The sequence below is a fragment of the Atractosteus spatula genome, chromosome 8 (genome assembly GCF_055471065.1).
Source record: "Atractosteus spatula isolate fAtrSpa1 chromosome 8, fAtrSpa1.hap1, whole genome shotgun sequence".
Taxonomy (NCBI): domain Eukaryota; kingdom Metazoa; phylum Chordata; class Actinopteri; order Semionotiformes; family Lepisosteidae; genus Atractosteus; species Atractosteus spatula.
In genome coordinates this window covers 15,700,433-15,719,563 of record NC_142713.1, presented here as the reverse complement: position 1 = coordinate 15,719,563, position 19,131 = coordinate 15,700,433, and the positions used below count along the sequence as shown (strand labels likewise).

Sequence of the window (19,131 nt, the reverse complement as noted above, 5' to 3'; positions counted from 1 at the left end):
TAGAAGAGTCTGAAGCACTGGAATAGGAAACTTTTTTTTTACCCCATTTGTTCTCATATCATTTGAGATATTTTGGTCACAGTTGGTCTTGGCCACCGTGTTCTTCTGAATAAGATCTTTTTGTGGAGGGAAGTACCTTAAAATTAAAATATTCAAGAATAGCCCATATTTAATGCCTCACAAGGCATTATAGAAGGACTTCACAATACCTAATTGACCCCACAATCAACCACAAGAGGATTGTGTAAATGAAAAATCCTTTTGTAAATGACCATTCTTGATCTGTTTCAGAACATTCATCAGTAGCTTATTATTAAAGACCAAGAAGGAAAAAAAACAACTGTAAATGGGAACCAGACACTTCAAATGATCTGCATTTTGGGTTGGACCCATATTATGTATCCAACATTACAAAGCCTATACATTTGCATTTGTAAAACATAAAGATTTAAAAGGCTCTGCAAAGCCTTTGGCTTTCCAGCCCTACAACCAGTGGTTACTACAACCCTGCCCCATTGAACTGACAATTACCTAAAAGCCCAAGAACTAATTTACAGGAACCCCAACAATGTGTTTTTGTACTAATACTAGTAAAATACAACCCAGCCTCAAGAACAAATGTGACAATAGTGCAGAGCAGTGGTTAGGGTTCTGGATTCTTAGCTGAAAGGTTGTGGGCTCACATTCCAGTTGATACTGCTATTGTGTCCTTACTACCCTTAAAGGTACTTCACCCAGATTACTAAAGTAAAACACTCAGCTGTATAAATGGGTGCAAATGTAAGCTGCTTTGGATAAAAACATCAGGCAAGTAAATTAGTAATAATAAATGTAGTAATTTCTGCAAAAGAAGTGTGATCTATGAGTATTTTAAGAATGATTCTAAGAAAAATTTTGTGATGATTTACTAAGCCACATTTCACACCAGTATTTGGGAAAATAATTCTATATTTTTTCAAAGATGCAAGATTTTTTTAGTTTTTTTCTTTCTTCAGTGCCGTAACTGTTTTTAGAAATGTGAGAAAAGCAATATCAGCTTTTGTTTATTGTTATGGATGCCCAAAGCCAAAGTGTTCCAGCTCCATTCAATATAAACCTCACAGACTAAACACAAGTCCTGAAGAACAGGATGAGGGCTCCCATTAAGCAAATAAACAAGAAAATACATAATGAAGTATTAAAGGAATATATGATTTGTTACAGCAATTATTATTGTACTTATTAAAATATCAGATATTCGTCTTTGTTTACATCTTTACTGTGAATTATTTAATAGTGTAGTGTAGATGTAGCATTTCTAAAGTGATGAGACTGAAAACTGAATTAATTAATAAAAAACTTTTGCACCTACCTTCATAGAACCTTATTTTGTCCCTTAATATAACCATGCCTTTTGTAAGCAACTGATTCTGAAGAGAAATGTAGAAAGAAACAGCTTAAATGAATTACATGTACAGTACATTAGTGAACTGTGTACTTCACTATTAATATTTACACTTTCAGAAAATCATTTTAAAATGTATACCAATTACTTTTTAAATTAAGATTTCTTTTATTTTACAATAATTGTTCTAACCACAATTTAGGTTCTAAAAAAATTGTTATTTACCTGGAGGTATTCAGTGAAAAATGATCCCAGTTCTGTTTTTAACAACCGCCTGAAAAACATTAAAAAGTGTGGTGCATTAACAATTATTTAAATACTTTTGAAGAAAAATGGTAAAGTCAAAACATTACAATATAAGAAAGGATAATAATGTTTCTAATAATAATCCTTTAATGCATTTAGAAGCTATGCAAATATTTCAATCTTGAGAGTGTTTAACAACCCAAGTGCAGGCTTCGAAAGATATATTTATTTTTCTGTGCAGCAAAAGTTCAACATACATTATGATCTAGATCCTATCAGGTAGTGTAGTTACAGAAAAAAAGCCAAATTGAACAGGCCACAAGTCTGATAGGACGTGTAATCAAATTAGGACAGTGAACAAAGATATTTTTAGAAAATATACTTGTCATAATGTCTATTACAAACTTGATATATTCCAGATTTTCACTATACACTATACTATACTATAGCTGTTGGAAATAAAACACAGTAAACTGAAGAGTCAGCCCTAGCACCACACAGATGAGGAGTTACTTGAATGCAACAGATGAACACAGAAATGTGAATACTGGTTGCAGAATATTTTATTAATGCTGGATTAATCTTTGTGTGTTTTTGACATGCATATTTATGTTCTTTACATAAGGATAAAAACATTATAATCTTCATCAAATAAATAGCCCAAATAGTTCATGTGAGACTAGATATAACATCTGTAACTCAAAACGCAGATTCACCTGTTATGTAGTGAGTATATAAATCCCACAAATCATCTCAGGGAGACAGTATCAACATTTATTGTGTTCTCTCTGTTATTTGCATAAGATGGCTTACTCTCGTCTTGCACATTCAAACCAAATGAGTTTTACTCTCTGGGTTTTAGATGCAAAATGAAACATACCACAGCAGGACAGCTTGAAAGACTGAAGAGCAATAATTCAAGTTATTGTATTTATGTTCGGATAATATGGCCAGACTTTACAACAAAAATAACATTCCATAAAACTAACACAAATACATCTGTTTTTGGACATTTTCTGTTATTTAAGAATAAGCTAAAATAAATCTAAGCTAAGCAGGTGTGAGCCTGGCTAGTAGCTGGATGTGAGACCTCCTGGGAAAGCTAAGGTTGCTGCTAGAAGAGGTGTTAGTGGGACTTATAGGGGTCAGTATACTGTAAAAAGATCCATCCTTTGGATAAGACATGAATCTGAGGTCCTGTCTCTCTGTGGTCATTAAAAAAAATCCCAGGGCATTTCTTAAAAAGAGTAGGGGTGTTACCCCGGCATCCTGGCCAAACATCCATTGGACTTTACCAATCAAGGCCTCCTAATAATCCCTATCTATAAATTGGCTTCATCACTCTGTTCTCCTCCCCACTGATAGCTGGTGTATGGTGAGGCACTATGGCTGCTGTCACATCATCCAGGTGGTGATGGAGGGGAGTCCCATGCTGCGATCCAAAGAAATTCAGGAACAAATGAGAAACAGAGTAATTGACATTTAACAGTCTGGAAAAGGTTATAAAGCCATTTCTAAAGCTTTGGGACTCCAGCGAACCACAGTGAGAGCCATTATCCACAAATGGCGAAAACATGGAACAGTTTGAGAACCACTGGCTTAAGAAAAACAAAATAAAGACTTTGGAGTGGCCTAGTCAAAGTCCTGACCTGAATCCGATTGAGATGTTGTGGCATGACCTTAAAAAAGCGGTTAAGGCTCGAAAACCCTCCAATGTGGCTGAATTACAACAATTCTGCAAAGATGAGTGGGCCAAAATTTCTCCACAGCGCTGTAAAAGACTCATTGCCAGTTATCGTAAACGCTTGATTGCAGTTGTTGCTGCTAAGGGTGGCCCAACCAGTTATTAGGTTTAGGGGGCAATCACTTTTTCACACAGAGCCATGTAGGTTTGGATTTTTTTTTCCTTTAATAATAAAAACCTTCATTTAAAAACTGCATTTTGTGTTTACTTGTTTTATCTTTGTCTAATATTTCAATTTGTTTGATGATCTGAAACATTTCAGTGTGACAAACATGCAAAAAAAATAAGAAATCAGGAAGGGGGCAAACACTTTTTCACACCACTGTAACTGTAAGCAATTAATCTTATTTATCTATTAATGTTTCTCGATTACTGCAACTTGTGAGATTTACATTGGTTTAAATTTGTTTTTGTTCTGTAAAAAGCCATAAAACACTCAAAATTCAACTGAATTTTACAGTGACACTGGAAAAAATAAAAAAAATAAAATTTTGACTATGAGGTTTTATCCATTTCAACAGGCATAGAACCATCTGAGTGATCATTTAAGGTAATCATCCATTATCCATTTTTTAATCTAATTAATATATTAATTTTGTAAAAGTATATTGTCTGCAAGTATATACGTATGTCTTTAAAGCAGTAATTAACATGCTCTTTGTCATCAGTACTCTCAATCTATAACAATGCTAATAAACACTAATGCAACAAATAAGGAAATTGCTAAATATTTTACAACATACTGTTTATACAGTACAATGTTTACTGTAAATATTCGACACATACAGATGCAGCCATTCAAAATGCACGGTACAACCCCGTGCCGCGCGATATTATCTACAGTTGATTGACTGGCCAAAATGACCGATGGGCACTCTTGGTGCATCGGTTGTTAGTGAAACTATTTAATCATTTAATCTCTTTACTTTGCATGTTTTAATCCTCTTAATATTGAATATATCTATATGGAATTTTACAACTTAAGGGAAATCATGACGTTCTTATCCAATCTAAGGTCTGATGTTTGTTTTATTTTGAAACCATGATCTTGACATGCAGGTGTGAAGTAGAGTTTACAGCTTCAGATTTAAAAGGTTATTAATAATGTCTTCTGTGTCGCATTAACATTGGAATGTTCTTAAAAGTATAAAAAGAGGCGATACACAATGTGTCTCCTCTATAACTCTTCAGTTTACAGAGAAATTCCACCAGAGCCACACAACATTGTCAAATAATATTCTTCTTGTGTCTAATTTCTAGTTTAGCAGGATTTGCGCGATAAGCACATTGTTTAATGGAGATGACATTACCCACGTCTATATCACTGTACAATACAGGTTTGAGTCGGAGTGTCTGTTAATAAAACAGCACCTTCCAATACATATAACTAATGCATGATTTCTTTATCCATTTCAGCTAAATGAGGGGAATTAAATCAGTCAGAATCTCGGAGGGAGTGCCAACTGTAAAAAATAACCCTCTTCCCTCCTTTGTTTAACTTAAAGAATTTCACGAAGAACTCCTTAATCACAAAACCATCACTTAATTTATCCATTACTTAATTTATGTAGTGATGTTAAATCACTACAACATTTATCTTTTTACAATAACAGCAAGTGGTGTTCTTACTACGTATTCTTAGAAAAGGATAAACGATATAACTTTTTATGAAGTACACAATATAAGCTTAATAATGTTAGAACAAGCACGTTAAAACCAGAACCCACTAAGTTACCAAGTAAAAGAATTCGATGCACAAAATATGTATGAATAATTAAATTATTTATGATAAAGAGGAAAGTTGTGTACTTTTGTCCAATTGAGCAATCTTGCTTTTATAAAATATACCGACTTTTTAATGTTTAATGATTAACATGCTGTAATACACAGTTTAAAATTATTAAAAGCTTAAAGAGTACACAACTTAAATTCTTAATTGGAAAAAGACTGTCCCTAAGCAGTGACCGGGATTCGAAACCGGGTGTTTTCTGGCGACAACTCAAATGATGCACATGAGATGTTAAGCTTTATTAGCTCCACCTGGCAGTTTTACAAGGTGCTTCCAGATACTATTATCATAATTTAATTTGCATGTGGTATGATGCGGTAAAATGCGCCACACCTACTGCGTTTTAACATACTCTGCACATTTTGAATGGCTGGATCTGTATTCTGGCCAACATAGCCAACCAATCCTGGTGGCAACTGGCAAAATGTCTACAAATGTGTGGGAATTATGATCCTCTGTAGTTAAAGGACTAGTCAAAACCAGATGGTGAATTCTGCATTTGCTGACTAACATACTGGAGTTGCAATGAATGATTGCAGAACATAATCTAGGTCAATATTTATTTTGTTCCTAAAATGCATTTTTAGCCATTTAATTAATATGTATTATTCAATTTAAAAACATTACTCTATATAATTATTTTGCAATTATAAATGAAATAAATATACTTAGGTAAAATTTATACTTGCATTTTAGTTTGTTTAAAATACTGTAAAATAATTTTATATTTTTCATCTATGTTCCATTTAAAAGAAAAATGTTGGGGAAAATTATATTGAATATACAGGAATGTTACATAGATATAATTATAGAAATAACTAAACAAGCTACAGTATTTTTTACAACTGAAAGAAGACCCATGTTTCTCTTCATTTGGTGTCCGTTCCATGAAAAAGCTGTGAGTTCCCATTTGTTAAACTGATTAAAATAAGCATAATACAGATGCAGCCATTCAAAATGGGTGAGGTATTTCGCGGCATACCCCGGTGGGCGTGTCGCGGTATCACGCGGTGTCACGCGGTTAATCGCGCGTCTTTTGACGCTCTGCCGGAAACTATCCGGCGTCACCTTGTAAAACCGCCAGGGGGAGCTTAACCTCTCATGTACAGCATTTGAGCCTTTAATTTTGAACTGTGTATTACAGCATGTTAATCATCAGTCATTAAAATGTTGGTATATTTGATGAAAGCAAGATTGCTCAGTTGGACAAAAGTACACAACCTACCTTTATCAGAAATATTTATGCATCAAAGCCTTTACCGAAGATATTACTAATAGTATTAATAATGGATGACTTTGGACAAGCTGTATACTCAAAGTATAATTTCTTTAGCACATTTGTACAAGCACTTGGAATCTGTCCAAGCCATACTTTGTCAGGCATTTTGTTTTACTTCAACGGGCATAAAAACTTCCTTGCTTTTAACAGGGCGTTTCATAATTTCTAACTACAAAAATGATTTAAAATGCGAAACTTATCATTCAACTAGAGCTCAAAATATCACAAGGATTCTCAAGAGCACAGCAAAGAGTGTATTAAAAGACACTTGTATTTATCAACGCTTTCTTTTCCGTATACCAGATTTTATGGAACCACTTCAGAAGGGTGTCAGCCAGTCAGATTCCAGGAATCGGTACTTTAAAGGAAAAATACACACCGGTATTCCATTTCTCCCTAACGATTTTAAGCATCGAAGTATTTAACTAGCATGTGAAATAGCGTGTGAAAAAGTGGTAGTTTTAAGCTTTTCTGCTAATATAATATGGAATCGCGTATCTAAAGAATTTAATAACGATATGATTATATTCGTGTACTGCGACAGGGCTGTGTAGGGCTGTTTCGCCTCCCTGTTCACGTGAGTTGTCCTGTAGCCTACTGGTCTACGTGCCTGGCTAACAACTCGCAGGTTGTGTGTTCAAATCCAGCTGGTGCTGGACTTTTCTTTTAACAAACATTTCTTCGAAAAAATAGAATAGCGATATTATGGACAATCAATTGACTTTTATATTTCAAAATATCGCAACATGATCGATTCTAAGTCATTTTTGATAACAATGAATAGTCACCTTCTTCCCTTCTGACAACGGTCCCTGCTTCTGCTTCCTGCTTCTATTGTGTGTGTGTGTGCAACAGAGTAAATTTTTATAGGAGAAATGGAGGCTGGACAGTATGCGTTACAATATAAACATTTATATTGATTTAAATCGTGTTCTGATTTAAATCGCAAACGCGTGTTTAATTATATGTGTTTTTTAATCATAATCAGGCTAATGCAACATAAATTGATACAGTATCTTTGTCTTCTAAGTATCTTAATAAACTTTCAGCATAGCTTTCTACCCGTTAAGATTTATATTTCTTGGGATTTTGGGATCAAACGTGGAAGGATTAGATTGTAATCGTTTTTATCTGTCAAATACGTGATTGTATTTCTGCATTTTATGTGACACCTACAGTAGTTCACTGCTTTAAATACATCGAATTAAGAAAGTTATGTGTAGCACCTTAGATCTTTTTTCTGAACCAGGGAAAATCTGATCATGTTTCTCTATAACAATAATAAAAAACTTTATTTTACATATCGCCTTTAAAAGTGGCATCTCAAAGCAATACAGTAGATTGAAAAACAGTTAAAAGGGACCAAAGTAAATACCAGACAATCGCAAACGCGTTTTCAATAAAATTCTTTTATTCATTCAGCAGAGACTGAGAGGGACAACCAGCAGAGAGAGACACACACACCAACAATAGTTGTTTTGTCCCTTGATTTACTGATCTGCATTAATTTAATCTTGTCAATCAGGTCTTTTTTCTCTATTTGAATTGTCGTTTACACCTCGCACGACTTTAAAAGCTAGCAAGACAGGTTTCGATTCACATTAGCTGGCGAGCCTTGTTAACAAAAAAACTAATAATAATGTAACATGCCACTGTTTGTTCATGAACAAAGTTATACTGAGACTTCCTTAGATACACGATTAAAAAATAAATAAATAAAAATTTGAATCCCCGGCGGAACACATTCCATAAGAATCAGCGCTTTTACAGTATATATCGCCTTTAAAGGTGGCTTCTCAAAACGCTTTACAGGATAAAGACAACAAGAACAGCAACAACAACAATATTGTATTTCATTGCACTTTGAAAACCAAGTAATAACTTAACTATACGTGCAAACGTTTCATATGTTGCTGTTGTGAATGCCTGTGGAGTGTATCTTATTTGCCTTGAGTCCTGGCTGTCTCTCTCCCCCTCCCCCCCTCTCTCCCTCAATTCAATTCAATTCAAGGTGTTTTATTTGCATGACAAATGGGTACAATTAGTGTTGGGAATGTATATTTTGATAGTTACACCCGGCGCGTCACCGAGGGAGCGTCTGCATTTATAACTTAGTTTTTAAAATTAGTCAAGCAATATGAAGCATCTCCTTTTACTTTTAAGTCCCTTAAATACATTGAGCACAGCTTTCTCACCACTTAAGATTGCTTTTTGATACCATCCTTACACAAAGCCGAAACTTTCCGATGACTCACAGTACAAGTGGAAAGATTACAGATTTTAATCGTCTTTAATTTTGTTACGTTATACATTTTAGGAACGTTTCATCTAAACAAACACCACAAAACTATCCTGGTTTGCTGATTATGCCTGCTGCGGTCCACTCCTACCCTCGCACCTAAAGAATACTATTTTAAATTTCTTGGCGCAGTTCATTAACCCTTGTATGTGCTGTCCGCGCCCAAAATGCAATTTAAAAAAAGTCAAAAACCGCTCAAAATGCAATTTAGAGCTTAATAAGATACACTCCACAGGCATTCACAACAGCAACATATGAAACGTTTATTTTTTAATCGCGTATCTAAGGAAATCTCAGTATAACTTTGTTCATGAACAAACAGTGGCATGTTACATTATTATTAGTTTTTTTGTTAACAGGGCTCGCCAGCTAATGTGAATCGAAACCTGTCTTGCTAGCTTTTAAAGTCGTGCGAGGTGTAAACGACAATTCAAATAGAGAAAAAAGACCTGACTGACAAGCCGATACATACTCTTAGAGTTTGATTAATAGGGAATATAATACAAAAATATAGTACTAAAAAAGGTACTACCACTTTTAAAGGTGATATGTAAAATAAAGTTTTTTATTATTGTTATAGAGAAACATGATCAGATTTTCCCTGGTTCAGAAAAAAGATCTAAAGTGCTACACATAACTTTCTTAATTTGATGTATTTAAAGCAGTGAACTACTGTAGGTGTCACATAAAATTCAGAAATACAATCACGTATTTGACAGATAAAAACGATTACAATCTAATCCTTCCACGTTTGATCCCAAAATCCCAAGAAATATAAATCTTAACGGGTAGAAAGCTATGCTGAAAGTTTATTAAGATACTTAGAAGACAAAGATACTGTATCAATTTATGTTGCATTAGCCTGATTATGATTAAAAAACACATATAATTAAACACGCGTTTGCGATTTAAATCAGAACACGATTTAAATCAATATAAATGTTTATATTGTAACGCATACTGTCCAGCCTCCATTTCTCCTATAAAAATTTACTCTGTTGCACACACACACAATAGAAGCAGGAAGCAGAAGCAGGGACCGTTGTCAGAAGGGAAGAAGGTGACTATTCATTGTTATCAAAAATGACTTAGAATCGATCATGTTGCGATATTTTGAAATATAAAAGTCAATTGATTGTCCATAATATCGCTATTCTATTTTTTCGAAGAAATGTTTGTTAAAAGAAAAGTCCAGCACCAGCTGGATTTGAACACACAACCTGCGAGTTGTTAGCCAGGCACGTAGACCAGTAGGCTACAGGACAACTCGCATGAACAGGGAGGCGAAACAGCCCTACACAGCCCTGTCGCAGTACACGAATATAATCATATCGTTATTAAATTCTTTAGATACGCGATTCCATATTATATTAGCAGAAAAGCTTAAAACTACCACTTTTTCACACGCTATTTCACATGCTAGTTAAATTTAATTTATTTATATATTATATATTTATATCTCTGACCAAGGGAAACGTCTCATTTTTTCAAAGAAATGTTTGTTTGTTGATTGTTATCAAAAATGACTTAGAATCGATCATGTTGTGATATTTTGAAATATAAAAGTCAATTGATTGTCCATAATATCGCTATTCTATTTTTTCGAAGAAATGTTTGTTAAAAGAAAAGTCCAGCACCAGCTGGATTTGAACACACAACCTGCGAGTTGTTAGTCAAGCACGTAGACCAGTAGGGTAAAGGACAACTCACATGAACAGGGAGGCGAAACAGCCCTACACAGCCCTGTCGCAGTACACGAATATAATCATACCGTTATTAAATTCTTTAGATACGCGATTCCATATTCTATTCCCTATTAATCAAATTCTAAAAGTATGCTTGTTGACTCCGGTATCACTTTAGTTAAAGACTTCGAAGCTTAAAATGTTTAGGGAGAAATGGAATACTGGTGTGTATTTTTTTCTTTAAAGTACCAAGACCAGCTATATACTGTATGTTTATGTTCCAAAATTAATATCGTTTATGGCCTTCACACGCGTTACAGTATGCTCCTATTCTTTGTATGCTCAGCTACTAAGATTTCCCTTCAGTGGTAAAATTCAATATCTACAACGGGCACAGCAAAGACGTTTACTGTAAGTCTTTCTACGACAGACCAACGGACCACGAGTGCCCCTGTTGGTCAACCAATCACGTACTGCGGTGCCACGCGTCATCTTGCGTCACACTGCGCGACGCCACCTGCGGTACGTGTCTGTAACGCGCACTTTGAATGGCTGCATCTGTAATTATAACAAAATGACAAGAAATGTAATTGTATCCATGAACCAATAAAAGGCTTATTTTATATGTTATGGACTGAAAACATGTAAAACTGGAGGTAGTTCTTTTAATTTAAACAAATAATTATGCAGGCTCAAAATCTATTGAATATGAAAAATACAGTAAACAATAACACCAAACATTAAAGAAAGGATGTGACATATAAACTCCAGGACACAAAACTTCTTAAATTAATGTGAACAGTGGTACAGCATTTTGCCATTGTTTTAAATATTACACTACTCATGTGAAAATTGTGAACAATATACTAGTGTCTTCTAGGCTTGACTACCGTATGCACTCCAGTTACTTGTTTGTGTGGGCGTCTGTAAGTGCAAATGTTTGTGACAGAGAAGGTTCTTTATGTTCTTATCCTATAAATGGATAGCTTGGGTGTGGATGTTGTTTTTTTCTCTTCTTCTGCTGTCTCGGGTAAGCTCCAAACCCAGCAAATTAATCTGTCTACAGGTTCCATCTGCCCAAACATATAATGACTATATAATTTACCTAGTTAAGTACTCTGCTAGTAAAACCATACTGATAAAATTAAACAACACAACAATGCAGGAGTTGCTAACAAGGGCTAAACATGCTAGGCAAGGTCAGTAAGGCACTAATGCAATGCGATCAGATTACAAAGGCCTGACAATGGGATTGATAATGGCCGCAATGGACTAGTGAGCCTCTAGGGCTGGGGTTCTTAACCTGGGGGTCACGTAGTTCCAGAAGGGTTGTACAATAGGCAAGAGAGACAGGATCAACCAAAGGTTAGCACACACACTAGGGTGGTAAGCCGGTTCAAAGTGGTTACACATCAAAGGACAAAAACAGAGGTAAACAATTAACTATTATATACACCTGCACTGGTTAAGAGTATTTACATTAGCAAGGTGACTAAGTGGTCACTCTGTGAGCCCACAGACCATCCCCCAGCTACAACTCCCAGCCTGCTCTGTGGTGTGCATGGTGAGGGCGCTACATTAATTACTATTGGGTGGGCCACGACTGCATTTATATTTGTAGCACTTTTTTTGTGCAAGGTGAAGTACTCGTGATTAGCCCAGCAATGGAGCATTTTTTAATAGGTGGCATTGGAAGAGTGGGAGCTAAAAATAATGTAGAGAAATGCACAGCAGAAAACTCAGAACAGAAAAAAACGAAGAAAATGAGAAAATATGAGAAAAAGTACCCAAAGTTCGGATTTACACAGACAAGTAATGGAGAGGATGCACGACCGCTATGTGTGCTTTGTAGCGAAGTGTTGGCTAAGGAAAGCCTCAAGCCCTCCAAAACTGCTACGCCACTTGCAGACCAGACACTTGATCTTGCAGTATAAACCTGTTGAGTTTTTTTAACGAAAGCTACAGGAGCCAAGAGGCCAACGATCTACCGTCCAAAGAGCCACCACTGTGAACCAGAAGCCACTTCAGGTGTCTTTCGCCATAGCTAACTGGATTGCCAAAACTGGGAAGCCCCACACGTTAGGTGAGACTTTTTTCTTACCGTGCGCTAAAGAAACAATTCCCACACATGATTGAAAAAGCGCTGCAGAGCAGCTAGCATTGATACCAGTGTCAAATTATACCGTGTCTAACCACATTGGGCGTATGGCAAGAGATGTGGAAGAGCAGGTGATCGCCAAGATAAAATCTAGTGTGTAGTTTTCTTTACAACTTGACGAGACCACTGATGTCTCTGCAGATGCACAAATGCTTGTTTACGCCAGTTTTGTTGAAGAGGGAGAAATTAATCAGGATTTTTTGTTCTGTCGTCCTCTTCCAAAGTGTGCCACTGGCGATCAACTTTTCGTTTTACTGGACATATATGTATGTGAGCATGAAATTGACTGGAACAAGCCTGTTGGAATCTGCTCAGATGGTGTTCGAGCTATAACTGGAAAACACAGTGGGCTAGTCACGATAGTACAGGCCGTTGCTCCGTTCGCTTTGTGGACACATTGTATGATTTATAGACAAGCCCTCATGGCTAAGAAAATACCCCCCGAACTCAAACAAGTAATGGATGAAGCTGTTCATACTGTAAATTCCATCAAGGCTACTGCAACAAGCACACGACTTTTCGATTATTGGAAGATTATTCCAAAAATTAAGCATAGGATGACTGGAGAGGCAGTCTTTTGCTGCTACGCACCCAAACTGTGGAATAGTATTCCTAAAAATATTAGAAATGTTGGCTCTGTGGATATTTTTAAATGGCAGCTCAAAACTTATTTTTTTAATCTTGCTTTTACTTGATTTTTCTTATATAATTTCAGTGCTATTTGTATTGTTTGTGCATGGTTCTTTTAATTTGTTGTTGTTGCTTAAAGTTTTAACTTATTTTGTAACAAGCACTTTGAGCTGCAAAACTTTGTTTGAAAGGTGCTATATAAATAAAAATTATTCTTATTATAAGTGAGTAGGCTTAAAATTTATGCAACGTGACGATTTTTTAATCTGTGTGTGTGTTATGCGGGGGGGGTTGCAAAATATTTTTAACCTGCAAAAAAGGGTTGCAGTCTCAAAAATGTTAAGAACCCCTGCTCTAGGGTATGTCCTGCCTTGTCCCCACTGTTTGCCAATTGGCTCTGGCTCCCCTGTGACCCTGTACTGGACAAAGTAGATTGAAAATGGATGAATAGATGGATTGGTCTCATAATTAGGTGTATTTTAAAGTAAACCCAAGGGAAGCTTCTTCACAACACTTGTTTTACAAAATATTGTATTTATATCCATTCACTGAACATAAATAACACATTTTTTCAGGTCAAGGCTTATACCATTCCATATGAGTAGCAGTATAGCTAATGTTTTCAAAAACACAATTTTTACCATAAATTCTTTCCTCTTTGCCTTCACAGTATGTTGACAACCTGTTGGTTCTGATCCCATTATGTTAGCCCCTTTATCACAGGCAGACCTTTGTTTGCCTGGCTCTAGTAGACCAAGTGAAAGAAATGTAGTAATCTATTTGAACTGTAGATAACTGTACTGAACTGATGTTTGTTCATTGCAAAATAAAGACTATGCCAACACCTCATATAAGCAAACCTATTATACTTATCAAATGCTAGCACTGCTTTATTTGAAGATTAAGCAGTAAATACTATTCAGCCTTATACACCAACAGAGATTTCTGCTTTATGCTTTAGTAGGTTTTGTTTGTTCTTCGTTTTGCAGTATTGTAAACAACTTGAATACAAATGGTAAGAAATCTAAATAATACTTCCCAAACAGATTTTCTCTAGCTTCCCTTAAATTCTGCAAATACTGTATCATCAAAATACAAAATCAGTTTGATAGCTCCAAGGTATTATTACATCTTAGGGAGCAAGATTTGTCCTGAAAATTATCTTTGGCTTTGAGAAAAATGAAAATGACTTTGTACTTATTGATGATAACTTTTGCTCTGTGCCTGCCCAATCAGAGACTTTGCCTAAGTCTTATTGTAACTCCCTTTCTGTTATTTCTATGTTCACCACTTCCTTTGTATGATCATTGCTGTGCCCCTTAAGATTATGTGCCATTTCCTGTTCTTGATCTATTGAATGCATAACCTTTTCTTTTAATTGGGCAATCACCTTTTTAAGTTGGGCCATGACAAAAGTCTTCAGGAAATACAGTATAAATACATGATGTTGTATGCTTTCTGCAATTTCCCTCACGGGATCAATAAAATATCTATCTATGCTTAAATTTGAACTACTATCCTTGTTTCTTGTTGAAAAAATTCTAAGAAGTTAAACAGAACCTTCCCTTTCCAATTCCATCTTGACTATTTCTTAAAAACAAAATTGTTTTTAAGTATTCTTAGATGGAGTCTATCTTCTCAAGAAATGGTCACAAGGCTGGGTACACCAGACCATCGCAGGGGAGACAGACAGACACGCACACACTCACGCCCAGGGCCAATTTTCCCAGAACTACAGTCCAATCCAACAGTATGTTTTAGGACTGTGGGAGGATACCAGAGCACCCACTAGAAACCCACACAAACATTGTGAGGACATACAAACATCATCCAGATAGCACCCCAGGACCCCAGTGTTGTGAAGCAGCAATGCTAACCACTGTGCCACTGCCCTGTGGTACCCTACTGTTAAAATTTACTAAGACACTTGGAGCTTATTCTATAACATGGAGTATGTTATTGGCATGTTCATCACTTTCAGTTTCATGGGGCATGTTACCAGCATTGTAAAAAAATCTGTGACATTATTTTAGCATGTTTCTAGTATTTAACCTTTATCTCAGTCTCAAACTAACTCATTAACTCTGATTTTACATTTCTTTTATGAGTATAGTATTAGAATGTTTAAAGTTTTCCTCTGTTCTGGGTCTTTTAACACAATCTTTGGAGAGTTCTGGTCCTTCAAATTGTCCTTTGAATTGTCTTCTTAACATTTCCCAATATCTCCATTAAAATGTCTGTTTAGGCCACATTTTCCTAGACTTAGATTTCCCTATTTTATTCAAGAATTTATTTTGACTAAACAATATAATTGCACAATATTTGATTGACTCCTTAACCAACTATTGCCAGTTCTCCCATATAAGATCTGTAATAATCATTTCAACTGAAATTGTTTACTTCCATTTTAGAGATTTAAGATATACCAGACTATTGTCACAGTTCCCACTGGTTCCCAGTGTTTTTTCCTAGTGGTTTTATCGCATCTTTTCACCTATCAATATTCTTAAGCTATCCATTGCACGACTCAATTGGGTGAGTCTTGATTATGTCTTCCACCAGGAGCACCCCTGTGTTTTGCGTGTTCTGCGGCATGTACAGCGTAGACTGTTCCACCAACAATGTAGATAATTTTAAATGCCAGAAATCTTTAGTTATAGTAGAGTTGGAGGACAGAATTCGTGTTCTCCCAGCACAGCTGTCTCCAGCCGTGGCGGCACCAGCAGCAACCACACGTGAGTCCTGGGTCATGGTCAGACGGGGGTCTAAAAGCTCCTGCACACCAGTCACCAATCCAACTCTGCGGGTTCTCTGCTCTCAGCAGCGTGGATAAGGAACTGAAAAATGCCTCCCTGGGGCCAGAGTTTCTGACATTGAGGTGAAACTAGACACATGTTCCAGCAATGAATTATCCACCTTGGTTGTTCACGCTGGAACTAATGATATAAAGTACCAACAATTCAAGAGTAACTTAATTTCTATGTGCACAAGAGCACAAAGAAAATGTTGGAATTTAATTGTGTCTGGTCCCTTACAGAGGGGGCATAACTATAGTAGGCTATACTCTGAAAACCGCTGGTTAGAGACTTGGTGTGCATCCAACAGAATAAACTTTATCAATAATTATAATAATAATAATAATTGCTTACACTTATATAGCGCTTTTCTGGACACTCCACTCAAAGCACTTTACAGGTAATGGGGACTCCCCTCCACCACCACCAATGTGCAGCATCCACCTGGATGATGCGACGGCTGCCATAGTGCACCAGACATCAGCTATCAGTGGGGAGGAGAGCAGAGTAATGAAGCCAATTCATAGATGGGGATTATTAGGAGGCCATGACTGGTAAGGGCCAATGGGAACTTTGGCCAGGACACCGGGGTTACACCCCTACTCTTTTCGAGAAACGCCCTGGGATTTTTAATGACCACAGAGAGTCAGGACCTTGGTTTTACGTCTCATCCAAAAGACGGCGCTTGTTTACAGTATAGTGTCCCCGTCACTATACTGGGGCATTAGGACCCACACAGACCGCAGGGTGAGCGCCCCCTGCTGGCCCCACTAACACCTCTTCCAGCAGCAACCTTAGTTTTTCCCAGGAGGTCTCCCATCCAGGTACTGACCAGGCTCACACCTGCTTAGCTTCAGTGGGTTGCCAGTTGCGAGTTGCAGGGTGATATGGTGGCTGGCCATAATTGGGCCCAGACGGTTGGGGATCATCAATTCTATCCCAAAATATAGAAGACAAATTGCCTCAGCCTGGTGATCTTAAATCGCGTGCCGTCTCTACTCCAACCTTTAGTTCACCTCTTGTGCCAACCCTGGTTCTCTACCACACGGCATCCCATAAATCACATAACTATTCAGAACCAGAAATGATTGTTAATAGAGTATAGCAACTATTCACTAGACCTAGACTAGAAATCAGACGTTCCTTTAGGGGCCCTTGTCCTGATAATTTAATCTCCATTCCACTGGTATGCTTAAATCAATTACAACATGAAACTACTATAAAACGCTCACTGTTAAATGTTCGCTCATTAGGCACCAAATCAGTTCTGGTTAATGATATGGTGCTTGACACCAACTCTGACCTGTGCCTACTAGCAGAAACCTGGCTTAGACCCACTGACACTATTCCTTTAGTTGAAGCCTCACCTAATGGCTATGCTTTTTTACAGAAAGCCAGTTGTTCAGGAAGTGGCGGCGGCCTAGCAGCCATCTTCAGCGAGTCTCTAAAATTTAATTAAAAACTATAAATGACTTTCAAACATTTGAGACAATGCTTCTTAAAATAGCATCCGAATCATCCACTTATATTCTTTAAGTATACAGACCCCCAGGATCATATGCATAATTTCTAGCTGAAGCATATAACAGGACAGCATACTCAGCATATAACAGGACCAACACACGTGTACAATCATACACTAGACTCAATTATCACTCATAGAACTGATATTCATCATATGTCAGTCCATCCCATGGATAACTCTTTTTCTGACCACTTTTTAATTACTTTTGAGATTCGACTGCCCTCTGTAGTCAAGGAGAAGATTGTTGTCAAGGAGAAGATTATTACGACACGGCACATCGCTGGGGGTACTTCTTTAATATTTATGGACATGATGAATAATGCTAACTTCATCTCTAGTACTAATGTTGACAAAATCACACACAACTATAATACAGTGGTCAGACAGACCCTCGGTAAAATAGCCCCATTAAAGACTAAGGTCGTCAAAACCACTAGACACTCTCCATGGTTTAATGATCACACACAATCTCTTAAACAGGAGTGCCGCAAACTAGAGAGCAAATGGAGGTCTACTGGTTTGCAAGTATTCCAGTCGGCATGGACTGATAGCCTGCAACAATATAAGAAAGCCCTATATAGAGCTCGTTTAGCCTACTACTCTGAACTTACAGAAAGCAATAAAAATAAACCTCGCTACCTATTTAGGACAATAGCTAATCTAACAAATAAGGCAGGTTTAACAGTACCAGTTAACTTTAGTAGTGACATTTTCATGGACTTCTTTAAAAATAAAATTAACAACATTAACTTTAACAATCCAAGAGGCTACCAAGAAGTCTAGTACAAAAACAATGTGCGCACCATTTCAGTGTTTTTCAAGTTAATGAACAAGAACTCAAGAAATTAATTATTAAGAAAAAATCAACCACCTGTCCGCTAGATCCCATCCCCACTCAACTAGTTAAAGATTCCCTTGAAGTACTGGCAGGAGCTATAATTAGTATGATGAACATGTCTCTTGCATCTGGCGTTGTATCTGATCAATTTAAGGTAGCAGTTGTTAGACCTCTCCTTAAGAAGCCAAATTTGGATCCACAAGTTCTTAACAACTGCAGGCCTGTCTCACACATCCCATTTCTATCTAAAATTCTTGAGAGTTGTGGCTCAACTTCAATTGTATCTGGACTCAATACACTTGAGAAATTCCAATCTGGTTTCCACCCAGGCCACAGCACTGACACTGCGTTAACAAGAGTTGTAAATTATATTCTGTTATCAACTGATGCCGGGAATGCAACAGTGCTTGTACTCTTACTGTAGATCTTAGTGCTGCTGCTGACACAGTTGACCATTGTATTTTGTTACAAAGGCTTGAGTCTGAGGTTGGCCTACGTGGAACCGTCCTTAAGTGGTTTACCTCCTATATAACTAATCATTTTCACTATGTTCAAATATCTAATATCTGTACTGCTTCGTCACTGTCACCAGTCAAATTTGCCGAGCTGGGCACCATCTGAGTTGGATGCTGCATCACTGTCATGGATCCAAGAGGGACATCGTGAATACAGCTATCGTTTAGGAGGATTTGCTGGTCTACAGAGATCTGCATGGAGTACTGGCACACATGATGGAAGACTTAATACTCCACATTTAAT

At 36.8% G+C, this 19,131-nt stretch overlaps 1 protein-coding gene across 1 annotated transcript in view; it reads right to left on the bottom strand.

Annotated features, from left to right (window-relative positions):
* Positions 1-19,131, bottom strand: part of LOC148829206 (proline-rich protein 5-like) — a 106,035-nt gene that overhangs the window by 55,362 nt on the left and 31,542 nt on the right. The window contains exons 4-5 of the mRNA XM_088923144.1: positions 1,610-1,658; positions 1,352-1,409 (exon numbers count right to left, since the gene is read on the bottom strand). Of these exons, the coding sequence (XP_088779270.1) occupies positions 1,352-1,409; positions 1,610-1,658 (107 nt within the window). The remainder of the gene's footprint in view (positions 1-1,351; positions 1,410-1,609; positions 1,659-19,131) is intronic.